Raw genomic sequence first — 22,588 nt, forward strand, 5'->3', positions numbered from 1 at the left:
CTCGAGAAATTTACATCTAGGCCACTTTGGTGAGACATGTCTCAAATAAAAAATATGAGTGTTACACTGGATATATGTCCCTTTATACATCTGTTTGTATGGTGTTTTTGTTGCATGGAACCAGCGGTTATTCAGCAACGGGACCAACGGCTTTACGTGACTTCCGAACCACGTCGAGAGTGAACTTCTATCACCAGAAATACACATCTCTCACTCCTCAATGGAATTGCCGAGAATTGAACTCGCGACCACCTTTATACATCTGGTTGCCTACTCCCCAAGCCTTCCGTCTCATTATAACCTATCAATGGCAATTATAACTACCTTTATGAAATTATATTTATAGTTCTTGAAACTTGTGGTTTATAATCATCACTTTATAAATTGATGGATTATGAAAATTGAAAGAGTATTCCCATTCAAATAATTATGTTCTGAAATTGGCACCAAATCTACTTTGAACTGAGTTTTTTTTTTTTTTTTTTTTTTTTTTTTTTTTTTTTTTTTTTTTTTTTGGAGCTGATAGGTAAGATGGCGGGTGGAAAGAAAGAAAGGAGGGGTAGTTTAGCTAGCTAAACCTTGGTAGGAATAGTTTAAAAAGTTAAGTATTAGTAAGAGTAGGTAAAGTGTGGTTTATCCAAGATTATATTTTGGGTAAGGGTACAATTTTCTAGCTAATATTAACATAATACAATAATGATTATACATTATATGACATGGTGAATTGTACAGATTACATATTTTGAATTTTATTACATAATATAATCATATTTAATAAAGTTCCAATTTTCTAACTCTAAACTTAATTTTAATTATCATAACGATTTTGCATCATATCTACATATTAAATTCTACAAATTACTTTTTCACAAGACATTTCTAATTAATAGTATAATGGTCGAGGTTCATCGCGATGAATATATGAAGATACTCTTCTCCACCATCTGTGGTCTGTGTTGTTTGGGTCAAGGTTTCTCTCTTCTGCTTCTGATTCTTCTACTAATTCACTATTGTGTTGAACTAGTTTACTCCATATATTGGTTGCTAGTCTGTATAATCTCTGATTAATTGGTTCTACTTTGTATTTTTTATGTATTTGTTCTATATTCAGATCGTCATCTTCTTGATTGTTTCTCACTGCAGACCTTAGAATCTTATTTTGGAATTTTTGTAATGCACTTATATTGGAAGTCGATGCTAAGCACGTGGGTATTGGTGGATATTCCATTATTGGTCTGATTAGGCTTTTGTAGAAATGGATTTTGATAGATGTGTTCATATTCCTAAACCTTTTCAGCTTGTATGTGTTTCTTGCTATCCTTAGCCTTTCTCTCACATGTCTTGATATTCCCCTTTGTCCGAATTCATTCCTAGTATTCTTGTACTTTTAGTAAAATTCACTGGTTGTTGGTCTAACAATATTTGTGCAGGTTTGTATGCAGATACCGATACTAGTTGGAATTTGGATTTATTTGTCTTTATCTTCCACTTCTTTTCAAATTGATTTATTCTTTCAATTTGGTTCATTGTTTTTTTGTGCTACTTGTCTTTTCAAATTTGGGTCCCTTCTCCTTGTACGTTTTTCTGGGTGTATGACTATTTGAGTTATATCATCTGCAAAGCAGACATCAGTGCAGTACTCTGGTGGTGGAGTCAAATCTGATGTATATAATATGAATAATGTTGGACTGAGTACAGATCCTTGTGGGACTCCACTTAGTAACGGGAATGGATTCGTAATTTAGTGACTTGATTGCTGCTGTTCGATCTTTGATGAACTAAGTTGGATTTCGGCAAACGCCACCACTCACGCCTGAATGTAACGAAGGTTGACGATGTATGATTAATCAGGACTGAATATGATTTTTATCATTGCTATTTTTATTACTGTTTACCATACTATTTTTCTATTTAACGATAACTCATTTCATTTGTAATGTGAACTATTATTCGTATACCATTAACATATTGCTTACAGCAGTTTAAAAAAATATGAGAATGATATTGACATGCCAATAGCTCGACCATTGACGCCCTTCGTTATAAGACAAAATAGGCTTTCATTCGCAGAATTGCGGTGTTATCATACCATTTTCATGAAACAGAAGGGCACTGGCAGCGGCAGGAGGTAATGGAATACTCTGAGGCAACTGTACCACTTTAGTGATGATAAAAAAATACAGGGGTAAAATTAGAAAGCATTTTGGGGAAACTTTCAATGCCTCTAACTCTCCAACTGTAGTAGCAGCCTACTGTACTGACATCGTTACCTCCTGGGGACTTCGATTTTCAGTCGAATTTAAAAATAAGTCACTAGCAAGGAACGTAACCGCGAATGCGACATCCATAGTGATCCACTACGGATTGGGGCGTCCAAACGGTCCAATCATTCGCAGTGTTTAGTACTGGCCCCGGGGGGTTAATTACAGTCGTCCGAATAAACTGCATAGAAAAACCGCAACTGCCATAGTCTAGGCCGCCGCGGAATATTAATATAGATCTACCCGGGATTGTCCCAATGAATGCAGCAACATCCAATCCCTTAAATAACTTGTGAAGCATCCGCTTACCTTAAACATGCAGCATGCACTCTTGTACTATTTATCTCAAGATTTTGGTGTAGCTCAAGGCCAATATAGTGGTCAGACGGAGAAGAGATTATCGGTCTCACCTTCCAGTGTGGGCCACAATTCACCCCACGCCGACACGTATCCCTCGTTCTGCCAATGCCACCTCAAGTAAACAGCAAGGAGTTCAAAGTGAAACCTGAATTTAAACTACTCTCAAGAAATTCCTACATTACAGCTAACGTACAATCTAACTGCAAGCATTAGATTCAACACTAAAATTCGTGGAACTACTGCAAAATCTTGAATCAAACCCATGAAAATTCAAGAGGTTCTAGGAAAACCAAAATAGGTAGTACTACACCACAGAAAATCATAAAAACTACTCAACAAATAGTGCAATCATGATCACGCATTTTCTAAGCAATTTTATAAATTAGTCCCAACCGGGCGAGTGTAGAACGACGGGAACAGGTTCCGCAGACAAACGAACAAACCTAATCTTTCCTAGAATGTCCCTTACCTAACCTTCCCTTTCTAACCTCACTTTAGCACTAAACGCCGGCGACAACAGTCACGCCATTCAAAATAAATTATCATTCGCAACGGAGTAAAACCTGTAAACAAAGGGTTTCTGCACTCCGAATAATTCAGGTCTCGTCGACACAAGAAATTCTTTCTTCAACAAACTGACCAATTTTCGTTAGCTATCTTTGACATGGAAGTCTTACCTTTCATTAAATTTTACTTATGGTAACTTATATTATTCCTTTCATCTAATTATTCAAAAGCTACCATTTTTTTTTTTAATAGGCCGATGAAAAACATGGTAATTACAATTTTGTTTTTCTTATAATCATACCACTTCTGTTTTTGTGGAATCAAAGAGTTCAATAGAGAATGCACTTTCTTTGGATCTAGCATTGTGGTTTTAGCTACATTTGCATTTTTGTATATAACCAGAGTTGCCGTTTTGCGGAATTTCCAATGTTGTGAAGAAAAAACGGCATCACTGTATATAACTGGATTCCACTCACTCGCAACCATTTCTGATCATCGGTATGCTATCAGGCAATTTGGCCTAGTGGCTTCGCGTATAGGCCTACCATTCTATTCCATCATCAAATTTGCATGTAATCAAATTACAGTATGTACAGTCAATTGCCTTGCCAGGTTTGTCAGAGCCATCTCAGTTTAAAAACAGATTTATACAGAAGCAGTTTTAGGGTAAATGATTGAATGGCCTCCTGGCGACCACTTTCCCAAGCAATAACTTTAAACACTTCCTTCGAGAGGAAAGTGAAGATCTTGAGGTGTCTTCGAGAGGAAAGTGAAGGTCTCGAGGTATTGCTTCAACCGGCGCTGGCTTGGGACTGATGTCTATCCTGGGTTACAGATGGTGTTGGTTATTTTTTGGGAAGGTGGACGCGTTACCGTCCACGTGGTCGCCAGGAGGCCATTCGATCATTTACCCTAGTCCAGGTGCTCTTTAGGCCTTTGTAGTATGTCCTGCCAAGGTGGAAAACCTACTGTATAGCCTTCACCAAGTTCCTCCTTGTATCACACATGCACCACATGTTGGTCCATCAAGGGATGACATAGTTAGATCAACAACAAAAAGGAGTGAAGAAAACTGGATTTAGATATTTTGAGGGCCTGGCATTACAACCATTTTACTTTAATAGTATATTATAACAGTATGTTCTTTTAAGTATGATAGAATATGCACAATTTAGGTCAAAGACTAAGCACTGTGACCTATGAGGTCATTCAGGGCTGAAAGGAATTAGAAGAAAAATTACAAAGGTTGTAACAGGCGGCAAAACCTCCAGATGCACTATAAAAATTGTTAGAGGGTGTATAGTCAATATGGAGAAATGATAATATGAATGCATGTACAGTAAAAGGAATGAAAATTGCTTGAAGGGACACTGCAAAGAACCCAAAACTGAGTAATGGCTACTTTAAAAGGCACACAGGGTACACTGATGGCGCTATCCCCCTACGGAGACTGCCGAGTAAAGATAGTACTACTCAAATTTCATATGGCTGGTCTGAAAGTATGATGGATTGGCCTGCTACCTTGACTATACTACTACAATTATTGTGACATTTTAATCAGACCAGAGAGTCCAAGACCTTAAGCCTTAACCCATAGGGCTAGCTTCATGCCAGTATTACTTCAATGGACTGGCAAGATATGACATTTGACAGCATTATTATTTTCAAGTAGTTTAAGCAGACCACCAACATGCTTTACTCTCATTTGGCTGACCTCATCAGAGTATTACTGTGCTTTGATGAATAGGCATTATCATGACTTATTATTGTTAAGTAGTCAATGAATCACTTAGCTTGACTTCCAACTTGAACGTACCAGTACGTATTAATTTGATAGTACGCTCAGCCTGGTAGTACCACAGGAAGAGTGATGTTTGATGTAAAAGTAAAAATTTAATTTAATGCCCCGAAATTCACTCATGAATCGCAAATTCCATTAAGGATAGATTCAAAAGTTTTGAGTTTTTGCTTATTACTGGGCTTGAAATAGAACCATCAATAAAATTATTTTGCTGTTACAGATTATTTATTAAACAATATGCAATACAATATACCAGAATAAAGGGACGCTGTTACAAAATGCATAGGGTTAAAAAGTATTTTGAACAACAATACTTAAATATAAAAAGCAAGCACAAACTATCTCCAAAGGACAGCAAAGACTCATTTACATCCGTGAACTTCACTTCCATGACAGTTTTTTTCAAACATATACAGCAAATTACTCAAGTAAAATTTTCGACATGAAAAGAAGAATTAAATTACTGTTCTGTAAGAAAATACAGCTGTTGTTACATGGAAGCTTCTCGTCTAGCAAGTTATGAAAATGTGAAAACCAATTTATAACTAGCACTAACCTTGTTTAAATCTAGTATGAAGCAAGCTATTTCTGACGGAAAAAATCAAAATTGTTTCTTTGCAGACATAGAAACAGTAATCTTGTATAAAATTTTCCACTTTCCTAGAGCACTGTTTAACATACAAACACTGAAATATATAAATAGAGTAGAATAAATAATTTTCTGACATTCACTCTTGTATGAAAACCTACTTTAGAACAAAATCACCAAGCACAATCCAAAGCATAAAAAGGCGAATACAGACAGATGGTCAAAAATTCAAAAATTGATGTCGTAGGATTTCTATAAAAATATTCAAAATGTTCCACAAAAATATCAGCTCATATATACATACCATGCATCTGAAGTTGAAAAGCATAAACACATCTTGGAATTTTTTTTTTTTTCAATAACTCTCTCTTTAACAACTTAAAATATCATCAAAGCACCTGAATTCTAATTTCGTTTCCTCACGAGGGCCAGTCAAGACTGATGACAGAAATATTTTTGCAAAGTTTAAAGTTTTTTTTAGTGCACTCACTGGGATAAATTTTCAATGGCATTTTAAGCGACACACAATTTAGGCACTGGTGATGAAACAATTTAGTCTAGAGGCGGCTTTCATCAAAGTCTAGACAACTTTCATCATACTGTATAAAAGCAAACATGTTGGAACACATTTTGTTTAAGTACAGTTAATATGTAATTGCTGTAAGTTGGGCATGAATATCATACCATTTTATCATCTTTACTGAATCAATTTTTACTCTATTAATTTATCAAAAGCTACTAAAAAAAAATGACTAAAATAACAATGAAGCATATTCAAGATGATAGAAAATGACAAAGTTTTCATTGCAAGCACTAAGATTTTAATTTTTAATGATGCTGATAATCCCCTCAACTTCGAAACCAATGTGGCATGAATGTTGTTTGATTATCATAAACAATGATTTTAGCTTGATTGTGATAAAAGAACTTGGGTAATGGTCTGTTTACCCGTCACTTCAGCTGGCTAATAAGAAATATCTAATAATTTATATATTACTCATTACTACTGCTTGCTTGTTCAGATTCCATTAAGCAAACAGTGACACCCACCAGGTAGGTACATTTCATCAAAGAACATAAATTACTTCCACATTATTCTTAGTATGGGTCATTACCTTACCTTTATTACTTTGACAATTGAAGGAAGTGGCTGCAAAATAGCCAAAGAAAACTGCAGACAAAAAGGCAAAATATTGTGTGTGCACAGTATTTACAAAAACTTCATATCTGTAGCTATAAGGGATTTCCAAACTCCAACCTCTCCAACTTGTGCCTATGGTACCTATAGATCAAAATGATACATGATTTGCTACAATACATCACAGTAATTTTTAATGATGTGTTTCGAAACCGACTTACAGTACCTTACTTTCAAACATATTCAGTCTGATCTGGGTATGTAGATACGCCAGCACATGAAAACAAGAACGTTGCTTTAATTCACTCTTAACTACTCATTCACTCATTTCAGAATTTTTTCTTGCTTTATAATACCACTTCCTACGTAAAAGAGCTTATCTCTGGAGCAGGAGCAAATTCAATATGAATCAGCAAATAAAAATATGTAACTGAAGGCTAAACACAACACAAAAAATACAGGCATCACGAGTTTCTTTCTTCCCTGACATGTGGGTACAACACATAGGCCTGTCCTTTGACTTCCCAGAGTGCATTTTTATTTCCAAATAACAGCTTACTGAACTTATTTCATCCCAAGCTCATGTATACAACGATTATGACATCAGTATATTTTTTCAATATTATTCATAAACAATAAATTACTATTTGTAAACCATAAATTCCCTGCAAAACTACTTCAAAATGAAAATATATGGCTCTCTCAAAGTTCAAATCAAGCTGACACAACAATGTTCCCTAAATGAGATGGAGATAGTAATTAAACCCAATGAAACCAAACTTAAGATTAGTCAGATACTCAACAAAAGATAAGAGAAATAAAATAAACCTAATTAACTGAACATGTGTAGGTAGACTAGTAAAATCTGAAATAATCAAGAGCAAAAGCTTTAAATAAAATTTTCGGTCTTTCTGGGGTCAACACTTGGAAGATCAACAGACACATTGATTACTCAAACACCTGGAAAGTCATTATATATTGATTACTCAATCTTGAGAAAAACATCATAAAATCAATAAAACAACCAAATAAAACTACTGAAATGCAGTACTACTAGATAACACTGGAGAGCCAAAGGAAACCTGTTACAACATGCTTGATATTGACTATTTACAATATTATTCACTTCCTGTAACAAAATTCCTTTTAGATAACCACACTAACTACTTAACTAGCTCAACCTTTTCCTATGTTCAGTTGAAAGACTTATGGAATGTATTTACCTTACCACCTGCATGATAAAATATGAGAAGACTTTATGTAGGGCTGAGCTATGTTCTTGCCACTACTTTCCAATTACTTTCCAATAACAGCTTCAACAAATGACCTGGGAAAAAATAACAGTCCTGCTAACATGGCGAAATATTTATTATTCCCTTCTCCAATTCTTTCTTTCTCTCCAAATAGACAAAAGTTTCACATAAAAAATACTTATAAAATACAAATTTTCTGCAAAGTGACAGTGTAACTATAATTTGCCAAATATGCTAATACTTAAATACCAATATTTTCATAGATATATAGTACACCAAAACTGCAAAAATCAGTTATAAGTTGATACTTTCATAAAACAATAGTGGAAACAGCTATATATAGAAGGTACAGCAACAAATATCACTGCTATTCTTTGAAAATGTTTCTGTGGAACACTTAAAAGATTAAAATTAACAAGTCATAGAACAGTTTAGCCAGACCACCAAGCTATACTGTTGTTGTTATCATGTACTAAGCTGGCCATATGCCAGCACAGACTGAAATTCTTTCCTCTCAGAGGGCTGGCTGGAAATTAACAAAATTATATAAGATAACTAGAACAAATTTTTATGTTGTCATTTCTGCAGTTGTCTAAACACCTGTTATTAAACCAATTTCTAAAATATTTTAGTATATATAGTATAATACACTCTCTAGAAGTTCCCTTCACATTAATGTGTCCGTAACTGATAATCCCCCCCCCGTTTTGGGTGATATAACGAACCCATGGCAAGGCCTGGTAGCCTGACTTCTCATAATCTTCAGATATCGAACCTGTAAAAGAAACTGAATTAACATCTGGGAGAAAATGAAGCTGAAATCACTTAGGAATAATAACTTACAATTAGGCACATATATTGAATTCTTATTGGTCTTTATCTCTGCTTGACTAAATCATCCATCATGAGCAACATGCTCAATAACAAAGTGCACGAAACTAAAATATTAATTTTTTATTCTAACCAAGAACCAGGTCTAATGAACTGTGCTAAGACCATGGCCAATCTGGACCTGGACCAAGGTTTATACGCAAAATGACATTTGTAGACTAAAGCCAAGGGAAGTAGCTGTGGCAAAAATCGTTTTAAACACCAGTTTCATTGTATTTTCTAAAGGTATAGCATTGCCAAAAAAAAAAAAAGTTAGGTTTAGTAGCACTAGCATTAGTTACTTCCATCAGAGCCATGTGCCTAATTATTAAGAAAAACTCAACAAACCTAAACATGCATATAACATATATTCAACCATGTCTGGAATTCACTGCCCAGGACTGGGTGCCACCAGACACCAAGCACTGGAACTATTAAAGCCAGATTTTATATACTATGACAATTTTCAGTTTTAAGTTTTTCAGCTTTTCAACAGTTTTATTCTGCGTACATTATATTACTGTATAAGTGTATTATTATATTTAATAGGCAATTTCATTTGATTTTTGTGTTTTTTATGGCTGAACGCCAAAACAATGTACATAATGAATAATGTACACTACAACCAAATGTCATGTAAATAAGAAAATATTTTAACATTATGAAGCTTTTAAATTATTCTACATTGCATACGACATTACTGTATATTAATCTATATATTTTAAAGTTTGTTTTTATAAAGGTTTTGCACTGCTCATAATCATTTTTGTATTTTTATATGCATTTTACCATTTATTTTTCCTACTATAATAAAAACTGCTCTTAAGGCATTACATACCTGTACAATAAATACAGTTCATTAACAGGGAAACATAACTAATAAATAGTTACGAATCATGGTAAATTAGGTTAGCTCCCATTCAAAGAAAAATGTTGTCAATGAGGAAAACTATGAATAGTATAGTTGCTTGTTTCGTCCTTAAGGAGATACCCCTCCATGGTGTGCCAGTGCTCTCCATGGTGATTAGACTATTATCAAAGAAATATCTTTAGCCTGGACTTGTATAGTAATGGTAAACACTATTCCTATGTCAAAATCTGGAAGTAGTAGTCAACATAGTGTGTATACTTCAACCCAGTACTCTTCACTTAAGATCACTTGATTCTAAATTTTTTCATCAAGGATCAGGGAAACATCTAAACTTAAAAGTTAAGTGCCTATCTTAAACTCCAGTTAAAAATTGCCAATCTAAACTGTGGAACAAGAGTTTATTTTTCACATGAAAGCTGAAAACCGTACTCTGTTTTGCGAGCACATGGTGGGTGCTTTCATATGGTCTCTTGTTTGCTAAGAAAGAACAAATAAGCCAAGGATTATTATATATAATATTCCGGCTCAAGAAAAACTGGGTTCAGCCATGCTGAAGATGCGAGAAAATGCCCTCTTGTCTTTGAGTCCATTATGCTCAATCATGTGTCATAGTGTTTATCATCATCACACAATACCCGACTACAAGATCAGGCTTAAAGATATTTCTTTGATATTAGTCTAGTAACCATGGAGAGTGCTGATACACCATGGAGGGATAACTCCTTGAGAAATCAACAGCAACTACCAAAATTAGATTTTCCCCATGTCAAAACCGGTTTCATAAATATGGTCCCTTCGTAAGGAGAACTTAATAGTTCAGTGTCCCTCACATAATAAGTAGCATTTAGAATTACCCTAAATTTAAATTAAAACCTACTACACTACTTTCACATTCCATCATTATTGATGTGTATCATTAGGATATAGAAAAATCAGTGTTTTGTCTAAGGATATACCACAGACTTTCAATTCTCTTCATCTCCCTCTTTTCAACTAATTTTATTCATGCATTCGGAATGCCTTATATTAAAGTTATTCTTATCAACTTCATTCAAAGGTTAACAAATCTCTATTACCAAACTTGCAGAGATTTAGATATTTCAAAATCCAACAGCCACTAAATCTTTGAGGTTTTACTTGAACCTAGGAATGTATTTTCCAATTCAAAGGGACACTATCAAAGTTCCTTGACTTACCTGAATTCCAGATGTAGTAAAGTATGGAATTTCAAACCGAACTTGAATTGGAGGTTTTTCCTTCAATGTCTTCACCTTCCACACTAGGCAGCCGAAAGTGTGCCCGCATTAAATATTCCTTGCCTCCCTGCAAAGTACGTAATGTGTGAAAGCTACATTAAACTAAAATTCCAATAAATCAAAAGTAGTACAGTAGTTATGAATCCTGTGTATTAGAGTTTGTGATCTACTGAATCCAACATCAACAGACACTTTCCATAAAGTGCATGAAATTACAACCAACTCTATTTCGGGGTATCCTGTTCATCATTGCTAGGAAAAAACTACTTGCTTCCACAGTATGCTGGGGTAGAAAGTTTTAACCTATGTGGATACCTCTGATTTCTACAAGACCCTACAAAGGAAGAGCACAATTACTATGACTTTTATAGTTGCCCTAGGATAAACTATCTGGTATATTATCTTGGTTTTCAGTTACTAAGTAAGCAATCTATCGTTTCAGGTCCAACAATGGTAGAAAATTTTTAACAAGAAACTGTTCCTAACATATATTCAACATGAATAAAATTCTAAGGATGAGGAAGAGTTAATCACTTTCAAATTATCCTTTTTGTTCTCATGTTAATAAAAACTTCAACAAATACTTTGCAATGATATCTTGGACAAAGGAAAAAGAAGCATGCATAAGAAAAATAAGGACTGGCTTATTTGACTAGGTATCAACAAAACCCAAGAGATAAAATTGATTTAGGTCACTGGTCTTCTCCCATCCACAACAAAGGAAAGGAAGCCCAAAATTGGGAGAGCATTTGCACTATGTTAGCGACAATTTTTTCATAGCAGAGCGTGCCTCAAATTTTTGGAAATTGACAAAAACTTACAGGGAAAGACTTAATTGTCCAAACGTGCAGTTTCTTTCTGGCGTGTATTTCACAGATCCAACAGATGTTTTAAACTTGGGCGAATCAGCATCATTAGGAACAGGGATGATTATCTCCACGTTGTTAGCTGTAGACCGCCTTTTGAACTGAGATTTTGCCTTAACCATGTATTCCACTCTGCTGTGAGCATGCCTTTCAATCACAGATTCAATCCAGATAAGGGGCTTTACCTGCAAATAATATTTTGTATGCATAAACACATAATACATAAGTAGCTTGATTGAACAATCTTACTCATACGGCAGTAGTTTAAATTAAGTACAACCTACAAATGTTGACAGGGCACAGCTACAAATTATTGAAGCAGTTCTTAGTTTGGTAAATTTGCCTTAAAAATAAAGTGTTTTATGCTAATAACATACTATTAGCAATATTCCTAACTTTTACTGTATCTACAGTTTTAAGTAAAATAATGTCTATTCCACAAAAAAGTATTATATGGTACTTGTCTTGAGCAAAAAAAACAAAAAAAAAAAAAAAAAAAAAAAAAGGTAATCAATAAAATTCATATACAATATTGCCCTTATCAAATAAGTATGTAAGCTTTCAGTGTTAAACATAATAAAACTATAAAATGGGAAGGACAAAGAGGAAAAAAAAGAAAATGATTATTTAGGGGCTAAAGAATTTTATTAAATTTGGTGTACATATAAACCTGGCCAGACCAGATATAATATTAGCTTAGGTCTCTGAAGGGTCACGACAGAAAATTCAAAAACTCGCGGCACACGCTACAGGTAGGTCAGGTGATCTACCTTACCCGCCGCTGGGTGGCGGTGTAAGAAAAACCAAGATCCCCCCTTTCTTGTCAGATTATTTTCTTCTTACCTGTCTCTGAGGGGAGGCTGGGGCGGGCCCATCAATCGTATATATCTGCCAGGTAAGTATGTACAAAACTTTTATTGTATACTAACAATATCATTTTTGTACATGAACTTCCCTGCCAGATATATACTTAGCTGATTGACACCCTTGGTGGAGGGAAAGAGACACATACTCACCTAGAAAGTGGGGACAACACATGTTAAAGGAATAAAAATAAACCCTTGGTTCTTACCTGAATTAGGCAAAAGACTTCATAGTTACTGTCTATTAGTCTGCGTTGCCTAAAGAGTCTCAGCGAGGGCGTGACCTATAGCTAAAGAACTCTTTGGGTCTACCAATGGGAACTGAATCCACTTACTTGGCAGAATCCAAACAGGGGTCTGGTCAATGGGGATCAACCCGCTTACATGCCAGAGCCTATCACTACCAACTGCAAGGAGCCTCAAGCACAACCGATCACCTAACCAATTACTAATATTAGTATACGAAAGAAGGAGCTGCCTCCTGCAACCTCCTTCGTACAACCAAAAACTCCAAATTAAAAAACTAACAGGGAAAAGGATTAAAAAGGATGTGTTTCAGCTCCCTGCCCCAGCACTGATCCGCCGATACGTAAGGGCCTAGCCCAAAACACTTTTCATACATAATCGATACGTCTTTTAGGTAGGTGTTGGAGAAGACTGATTCACACCTCCAAAAAGTGGCCTTCATGAGGTTTTGTAAAGACATATTCTTCTTGAAAGCCAAAGACGTCGCGATGGCCCTCACTTCGTGCTCCTTGACTTTCAGAAGACTAAACTGTTGCTGACTGTACGATGTGTGGGTTTCTCTAATAACATTCCTGATAAAGAATGAGAGGGCATTTTTTGATAGGGCCTACTGGGGTCCCTTACAGAGCACCAGAGATTGCTCTCATTAGCAGCAAGTCTTCTCTTCCTTTGAAGATAAAATTTCAGGCTTCTCACCGGGCAAAGAGATCTCTCCTCTTCTGTCCCAACTAAGGAGGACAAGCTCTTAATTTCGAAGCTCCTGGGCCATGGTGAAGAAGGGTTTTCATTCTTGGCTAGGAAAGCCGGAAGAAAAGAGCAAACGCGGATCCTCCTTGAAAACCTACCTCACCTTCTAGAGCCTGCAGCTCGCCGACTCTCTTCGCTGAAGCTAACGCACAGAGAAAAAGTGTCTTCATCGAGGTCTCTGAACGAAAGCTGTATGGGGAGGTTCGAATCTTGAGGACCTCAGAAAGAGCAGCACGACGTCTAGATTCCAGCTAGGAACTAAGTAGGAGGTTCTTTTAACCGTCTCAAATGATCTGATTAAGTCATGGAGGTCCTTGTCTTCGGATATGTTTAATCCTCTATGACGAAAAAACTGAGGAAAGCATGCTCCTGTAGCCCTTGATGGTGGAGACTACTAACCCGCATTTTTCCTCAGGAAGATAAGGAAATCTGCTATCTGAGTCACAAAGGTACTGGAGGAGGAAACTTTATGAGTCCTGCACCAACGTCGAAAAACGTCCCACTTCGACTGTAGACTCTAGATGTGGAAGGTCTACGTGCATTGGCAATAGCCCTTGCAGACTTTGCCGAAAAAGCCCTTAGCTCTGACGAGACTCTTGACAGTCTGATCCAGTCAGACTGAGAGCGGGGATAGGTTTTTGTGAAACCTGTCGAAGTGGGGCTGTTTGAGCAGATCGACTCTTAGTGGTAGGGATCTTGGAACATCCACCAGCCATTCCAGTACCTCTGTGAACCAGTCCTGGGCGGGCCAGAACGGAGCTATCAAAGTCATCCTTGCTCCCTCTGAAGCTAGCGAACATTCCTTAAGCGTTTCCCCTAGAATCTTGAAAGGCGGGAACGCGTAAAGATCCAGGTTTTTCCAATCCATCAGGAATGCATCTATTGCCACTGCTCTTGGGTCCGCAATAGGGGAGCAGTATAGCTCTATCCTCGCATTCCTGGAGGTCGCAAATAGATCGAGATGGGGCCTGCCCCACGTCCTCCACAGCTCCTGGCATACGTCCGAGTGCAGAGTCCACTCTGAGGGAAGGACTTGATTCCTTCTGCTTAGCAGATCCGCTCTGACATTTCTTTTCCCTGTACGAACCTGGTGAGAAGACTTATCTTCCTTTCCTCCAGGAGGAGCGATCTCGCTGTCTCATACAGGGAGAAAGAGTGAGTCCCCCCCCCGTTTCCGAATGTAAGCCAGGGCTGTGTGTTGTCCGAGTTGATCTGAACTGACTTTCCCTTTACGAGGGGTTCGAAGGTTTTGAGAGCGAACCAAATCGCTGTTAGCTCTTTCTTGTTGATGTGCCAGGACACCTGATCCCCCATCCAGGTGCCTGACACTTCTCTCGACCCGAGAGTAGCTCCCCAACCTATGTCCGATGCGTCCGCATATAACACTAGGCTGGAGTTCCAAACTGCAAGGAAAGGCCTTCCTTGAACAGGAGAGGGGTCAAGCCACCAACGTAGATCCTCCTTTATCTCTTGCGAGATCTTGAACGCAAAGTCTAGACCTTGAGATCTTCGGTTCCAGTTCCTCGTCAGGAAGAACTGAAGGGGTCTGAGGTGCAACCTCCCTAGAGAAACGAATTGCTCCAGCGAGGAGTGTGTCCCAAACAGACTCATCCACTCCCTCGCTGTGCATACATCTTTCTCTAGAAAGAGTTGCTAACCTTCTCCGAGACTCCTCGGGTTTATCCTCTCTGGGGTAAGGATACGCCCGAAAAACCTGAGAAGCCATCAGAATCCCCATATATACGCTCTTTGACTGGGGATTAGCTGTGACTTCTCGAAATTCACTAGCAAACCCAGAGAAGCTGCTAGATTCAGCGTTAATCGTAAGTCCTCCAGACATTTCTCCTTGGACTTGGCCCTGATTAGCCAATCGTCCATTATTAATTATTATTATAGGTGTTAGTTTTTCCAGACCTCTGAGTCTCAAGTAGACTCTTCTCGGGCTGGTAGCCAATCGTCCAGGTAGGACGATTGGCAATCGTCCAGGTAGAGGGAAATCCTCACTCCCTCGAGATGAAGCCACTGAGCAACGTTCTTCATCAGCCCAGTGAAGACTTGGGGGGCTGTGGAAAGGCCGAAGCATAGGGCCCTGAACTGAAAAACGTTCCCTCCCCACATGAATCTTAGAAATTTGCGTGAAGAAGGATGGATCGGCACGTGGAAGTAAGCGTCCTGAAGGTCCAGTGACACCAATCCAGTCCCCGGGACGAAGAGCTGCTAAAAACTGATGAAGTCGTCTCCATAGCGAACTTCCTCTTCTTCACAAAGACGTTCAGGGCGCTTACGTCCAGAACCGGTCCTCCATCCTCCTGAGTTCTTGAGAACTAAGAACAGACGGTGTAGAAACCCGCGAAAGAGGGTCCTGTACCATCTCTATTGCCTCTTTCTCCAACATCAGCTCTACTGCTAGAGCGAGGGCTTGATTCATTAGAGGGTCTTTGTATTTGGCCACCAGTTCCCTTGGAGTGGTGGTCAAAGGTGGTCTCGAGATAAAGGGAATGAGGTATCCCCTCTTGATGATAGCGAGGGACCAGTTGTCCGCCCCCTTCCTTGCCCAGACATACCGCAAGTTCAGAGTCTGGCACCTACAGTTGTCTGGAGGACAGGCGAGCTACTTCTTGGCCCTAATAGACCGAGAGAAGGTCTTTCCTCTTCTGGGTGGTCTCGAACCTCTGGAGGAAGAAGAGCGGGACGAAGGACCTCCTCGAAAGGGCTCTTGCCTAGTCTGAGTTTCCTTCTTCGTTTTCTGTTGGAACGAAGGTTTCGGTATTCTAGCTGAGCGAGCCAGCATATCCTGCGTCGCTTTTGCTGACAACGAGCTGGAGATGTCATTAATTATCTTCTTCGGAAGAGTTGTGGAGAAAGTTGGGAATACAACAAGGAAGCTCTCTGTGCATGAGAGACAGCCTTGGTAAGAAAGGAGCAGAAAATGGCCCTCTTCTTTACTACTCCTGCGCCAAAAAGGGAAGCAATCTCCCCAGGATCCGTCTCTCACTGCCTTGTCCATACAAGACAGCACTGCGTGAAGGTTTTCAGGTGAAAGAGTGTCTTGACCTTGAGTCCCTATTAGCCATGACTCCAAGGGTCCAGTCAAGAAAGTTAAAAACCTCTAAGACTCGGAACATTCCCTTCAGAAGGTGATCCAACTCGCTCACACCCCACGTCGTCTTAGCAGAATTAAGCACCGAGCGACGTGCGGAATCAACCAATGAAGAGAAGTCCGAGTCTGCTGAAGAGGGAAGAGTCAGACCCAAGGGCTCTCCCTGACTCGTACCAGCAACCCCATCTTACCCGTAAGTTTGGACGGGGAAAAGAAAAATACGGTCTTGCCTTCCTCTTCCTTCGAAAGCAACCAGTCGTCAAAATTCTTAAGAGCCTTCTTCATCGACACTGTCGGTTTCATCTTAACGACTGAAGACTTCTTAGACGTATTGGTCGTTGAAAATAAGGACGGAGTTGACGGAGGAGCAACGGCCGAAAGAAAGGGACTCCCCAAAATCTTGCAAGAGGAGGTCGGTCAGTCTCTTGTATGAAGAAACTGAAGCATCCTTGGGCAAATCTTCCTCAGAATCCCCAAGGTATTCCTCGGAAGAATGACGTTTAGAAGCTCTACTACCAGGAGGAGAGCTATTCCTTGGAGAGCGCCTGTTCAGAGAGCGCCTACTGGGAGAATGTCCACTGGGAGAGCGCTTAAAAGGAGAGCGCCTACCGAGAGAGCGCCTACTAGGAGAACGCCTACCAGGAGAGCGCCTACCTGGAGAGCGCCTACTTGGAGAGAGCCTACTAGGAGAGCGCCTACTTTTGGGGAGCGCCTACCAAGAGATGAGCGCCTACTAGGGTGGGGAGCGCCTGCTAGGAGAGCGCCTACTAGTGGAGGCTCGCCTGTCGGAAACAAAGTCTAATTCCACCGAAGAGCGCCTGGACAAGGAGAGCGCCTATCAGGCTCTCTACGCCGCGCTGCTTAGGCTCTTGGCGCCTGCCCTCCTCAAAACGCCTGCCAGGCTCTTGGTGCCTATCAGACTCCAAACCCCTACCAGGCTCTTGATGCCTGCCACGGGAGAGAGAAACATCCACGGAGGAGTTCCCTGTCCGAAGCACTGCGCTTACAAGGCTCTGAGCGCCTATCCAATCGGGAGTGAACCAACGGAGATGAATGCTTCCACTGGCGCCTACAAGGCTCTTGACGCCTACTAGGCTCTTGGCGCCTACTAGGCTCCGAGCGTCCGTCAAAAGGAGAGCGGCAACCAGGCGAAGAACTCTTCCTTCGCTCCTGACGATAACGAGGCTCTTGACGTCTGTCAAGCTCTTGACGCCTAACAGAAGAGGAGCGGAAATCCTGAGGAGAGAGCCTGTCCGGCTCCTTACGCCTGACATGCTCACAACTCTTGCTGGGAAGAGAGGAGAGCCTACTCGGAGATTGATCCCGAACTTCAGTCTGCACTTCTGACTTCCTGCTACGAGCCTCAAAAACTTCTCTAGCCGGAGGAGAGCTAGCAGAAGGGACGTTCTTAGACTTCTTCACACCCGAAGCGAGGGCGTCCTTCCGACGATGAGAAGTCCCGGCAATAGAATCAACTAAAGCCGCAATCTGCGCTTGCAGACCCGCCAGGATGCGCGCAGGAGATCTCTTAAAGTTCCTCTACAGGAGGACGAAGTCCGAGACCGAACAGGAGAAGCGTAAACAGAAGAATTCTTGGCTCTCTTGCGTTCCACTTCTGGCTCTTCCGCGAAGGATTCGGGCTGGAAGGAAGGGCGCAAGGAGCTTTCCAGGGCCTCTTGAGAGGGCGAGACGACTCCGAGGCGCTCCATCTACGCTTAGGAGAAGGCGACGAAGATTGGACGAGAAGCCACCTGGCGCAATAACTCCTTCTTGGTACGATCCAAGGCAGCCTGGGAACGAGCAACAGGATCTGCCGAGGGGATGGCCTGACCGGTGGGGGTTCTCCCTAACCTTCCTGCGGCTTTCGAATTTCCTCCTCCACTGGGTCTGGGAGTCTGGAAGAGGTCTAGGCCTGGAAGCGTTAGTGAGCCGGTCAGACGCACCCTCCACTTCACTAGGGGCACTGCACTGAACACTTGCACTATCACTCTTACCTTGTCGAGAGCGAGCGAGGCTCTCCTTACTCCTGATCGAGGCTCTCCTCCCGGTCCGGAAGGAACTTCCGAAAACAAATCTTCGGGTTCAAAGCTGGGCGCAGGGGCTGAAACTGGAGAAGGAACTACTTCTACTACAGGGTTCTCAGTGTCAATCTCACTCACCGCTCGATCTACTAGAGCTCCTTGAAGAAGCCTTGCGCGCCCTATCCTTCTCTAACTTTCTCACATAAGAAGAAAGAGCCTTCCAACCATCCTCATCCAAATTCTCACACTCTTTGCAAGGGTTAATAAAAGAGCATTCATTCCCTCTACAAGACGTACATACAGCGTGAGGATCTAATGCAGCTTTAGGGAAGTCTAACTACATTTCTTCACTGAACAAACCCTATAACTAGGTTTCTTAACTTCAGAATCATCCATGATTATTAATTCTAAGAAAAAGCCAAAAGAAAAATCCAAATAACCAATCCAAAAAGCATATGCCAAGCCAACAAACAAAGGGTACTTCACCAAAATCCAATTCGTCGGCAACGAGAAAGAATTTAACTATCGTAAGGACTGAACAACAGGTGTTGTCCAGCTGGCGACAGAAAATAATCTGACAAGAAAGGGGACTGGTTCTTACACCCGCCACCCAGGCGGCGGGTAAGGTAGATCACCTGACCTAACTGTTAGCGTGTGCCGCGAGTTTTGAATTTTCTGTCGTGACATCAGAGATCTAAGCTAAGTATATATATGGCAGGGAAGTTCATGTACAAAAATGAAGATTTATCAAAGTACGATTTGTACCAGATAAATTCTACGAAGCAAAAACTAAATACTACATATAACAGAAAATGTACAATTACCAGAAAAAGAGTAAAAATAATTTTAAAACATTAATATACTGAAACAAACAAAAATTGATACCAAGGGAACAAGTGGTAAAGCCATAAATGTTACCAAACTACACACAGACCTGGACTGCGAACAGTGGGTTAAGGCTTTTATGAGCACTAGCCTTCAATGACCCTATGCAGTCATAAACTTATTTTAAGCTCTCTAAAATGTAGATAAGACAATATGAGAAGAGGAACTGCAAGGAATAGTGATAATCCTATGTGACTGGAAACTGGTGCATGCAATTATTCTTTTGCAACTGTCAACTTTTATGGTTTATACACAACGTTTTACTACTACGTACTTTGATGTGGCATTCTTCCTGGAATAACAAAATACCACAACCCAACACTGAATTTTATTTATTCAAATTTTTTTGCCCTATTAATGTTTCTACAAAGCCTGCCACTCATCACTAAGCCTTCTTTTCACTAAATAGCATGGTTCTTATCTCAGGTTTCAACTAAGAAAAATATCTGAGCAACAATGTTGCTATTTTGCACTGTAAAAACAAAAAGTGACAGTCAGGTAAGGTGTGGGTTCCATCACTCCATCAAAATCTTACTAATCAACTGAGTCATCAATAGAGTGCATTTACATAGCTTACAGCTGCAAATGGTCTATCCATGATCATAAATTGTGAGGCAATGGTTTGTAGCAATGTACAGGGTACTCAAATCTCATGCGACATGATTCATTTTGTATCGTCCAGATTCTCAGACTCAACGTGATGTTGCCAAGTAGTGTTATACTTATTTTTCTAATGTCATACATGTCGTAAAGTTTGTGAATTCACAGCTAGTCCTATTTTCCTTAAGGTTATATAAATATGATCCCTTTTATGCACTGGTATAATTCATAATCTGTGTGATTTGAACTGATTTTCTTTTTTTACGCTGCTAAGTTCAAAGTGCGGTGTGATACGGTTAGCTGTGCCATCAATGAAAGCACACTTTACATGCTCCTATAAGCTCAACAGTCATAACAACATTTTCAATGTAGGAATATGAATTAAAACAAGTTTTCTTTGAATGTAGAAGCTTTGGCTGTGTTTAAGCTGCCTGTATGTTGCAAAATGTTTTATAGGCCTAAAAATATAATCTAAGCCTTCTAAGATATAATCTCTTATTAATGAATGTATTTGTAGAGATTATCTGTTTTTTGATGTTTACAATAGGAATATGAATTACAACCAGTTTTCTTTGAATTTTGAAGTTTTAGGCTGCATTTAAGCTGCCTATATGTTGCAAAATGATTTATAGGCCTAAAAGAATAATCTAAGCCTTATGAGATGTAATGTTACTATTTTTTTTATTTATAGAGATTACCTGTTCTTTGAGGAATATAAGATGATGATTTTGATTATATGGAGAAGATGACTACTAATCAAAATATCACAAGTATTAATATCAAAGTTTTATGGAACAATTGTTTTTTAACTGGTTTAAAATAATATTTTCTTAAAAGTCCTTCTCCTCGCTTTTGGTGTATAATTTATTCTTTCATAAAGTAACTTGAAGAACAAGAATGTATAGATAACCTCATTTGCTTTCTGGCCAGAAACTGTTAATAGATAAATGTGGCTGTTAATTGTAAAGTAAAGAAATCTAACACCTAGGCCTAGGAACAATATCTTGGCTTTGACAAAAGAATAATTGCAAGTATGCCATAATTTTTTTAATATTTAAGAATTATAACAATTAACTATGTATGAAAATCCAAATAGTATTCCTCTAACACATATAAAGTAAGTGTTTCCAAGATAATTTCATTGATGTTTACTCACTGTAGACCGTTGTGTACACCGGGTGGTGGTTGTTGCACCGACACTAATGATACGTCACACACGCTCCCCTCACTTGATATCAGTGAGCGCATTCTACTTTGGTATGTACGTATTTACATTTTTTCAGCATTTAGGTGTAAAAGCAATCAAATAGGACATGTTGGCTTTGGAAGCATTATTAATGTTATGACAATTTTTGTTCGTTTTTTTTTTATTTAACATTTGAACTAATGCTTGATGAGGACTTCATTTTGGTCAAAAGCTTCAGTGATGTGTGAACGAAAGTTTTGAAAATGTTTCGAAAGTGTTTTTTCTGAAATTTGCTACATGTGACATTTTCTTACAGTTTTGACATATGTGACAGATTTCACTCTTATGAAAAATATTATGTCCATATTGTATGCAATAGTCGCGTTTCCGCATTGAAATAATAGATAAATATAGAGCATGCTAGGTTGCCAGTTAATAAATTTTGAACGAAATCCTATGGAGTCATGTCGCATGAGATTTGAGCATCACTGTACGTACTATATCCAATTGATCACAATATTATGTACTGTACTTTTCTTACACCCCTAACACTCTAAAATTACTAAAAATTTATGTCATATAACTTACATGAGTGTTTAACCGATATGACATCAGCTCAAACTCGCCGTCAGGTGGGATGAATGAAATAGTCCGATCATTTTCAAATCTGTAATATCACAATGAAATTTTAGGATTTGAATACCTGTACACTGTTACACCCTATGAATTTTTAAGATATGAATACCTAAACTAAGTAACAGTTTATTTCTCAATTTAAATACTCCAATATCCAATGCTAAACAAACTACTTATTAATTCTGTTTCAAGATATATACAATCTGGATCAATATACTTTGTACTCTATGAAGTTTCCATAACTTGTGTAACTTGTATTAAGCAAGTAGACTGTGCATAACTTATTACTCAGAAAGCAGGCAGCAGCAGGAGATATTCCTGCTTGAAGGGAAAGGCCCCTACAAAATATCTATGAACAAGAATGATTTTTGCACTGTAAAAAAGTTATATATATTACTCATATTACTATACTGTAGATGACGAGTACTGAAAGACAAAGGTCAGTGACACCTATAATTATATAGAGTTATCTGCAAAATAAAGGAAAATTTGCAAACTGCTAACAAATGTTTTCAATGACTTATGTATATGA

The 22,588-nt window shown here is 38.9% G+C and overlaps 1 protein-coding gene across 3 annotated transcripts in view; it reads right to left on the minus strand.

The window, feature by feature from the left end:
• The window catches only part of LOC135214894 (AP-1 complex subunit mu-1-like), a 69,310-nt gene that overhangs the window by 33,493 nt on the left and 13,229 nt on the right, over nt 1–22,588 (minus strand). The window contains exons 8-10 of one of the 3 annotated variants that reach the window (XM_064249345.1): nt 22,009–22,087; nt 11,728–11,957; nt 10,862–10,973 (exon numbers count right to left, since the gene is read on the minus strand). The exons of 1 other annotated variant lie outside the window; for it this stretch is intronic. In XM_064249345.1, the coding sequence (XP_064105415.1) occupies nt 10,955–10,973; nt 11,728–11,957; nt 22,009–22,087 (328 nt within the window). In that variant the 3' untranslated portion in view covers nt 10,862–10,954. Of the gene's footprint in view, nt 1–10,861; nt 10,974–11,727; nt 11,958–22,008; nt 22,088–22,588 lie in introns of those variants that run through there. One more of the 3 variants, XM_064249343.1, reaches the window with a different exon arrangement.

Source organism: Macrobrachium nipponense, chromosome 46 (assembly GCF_015104395.2).
Source record: "Macrobrachium nipponense isolate FS-2020 chromosome 46, ASM1510439v2, whole genome shotgun sequence".
NCBI lineage: Eukaryota > Metazoa > Arthropoda > Malacostraca > Decapoda > Palaemonidae > Macrobrachium > Macrobrachium nipponense.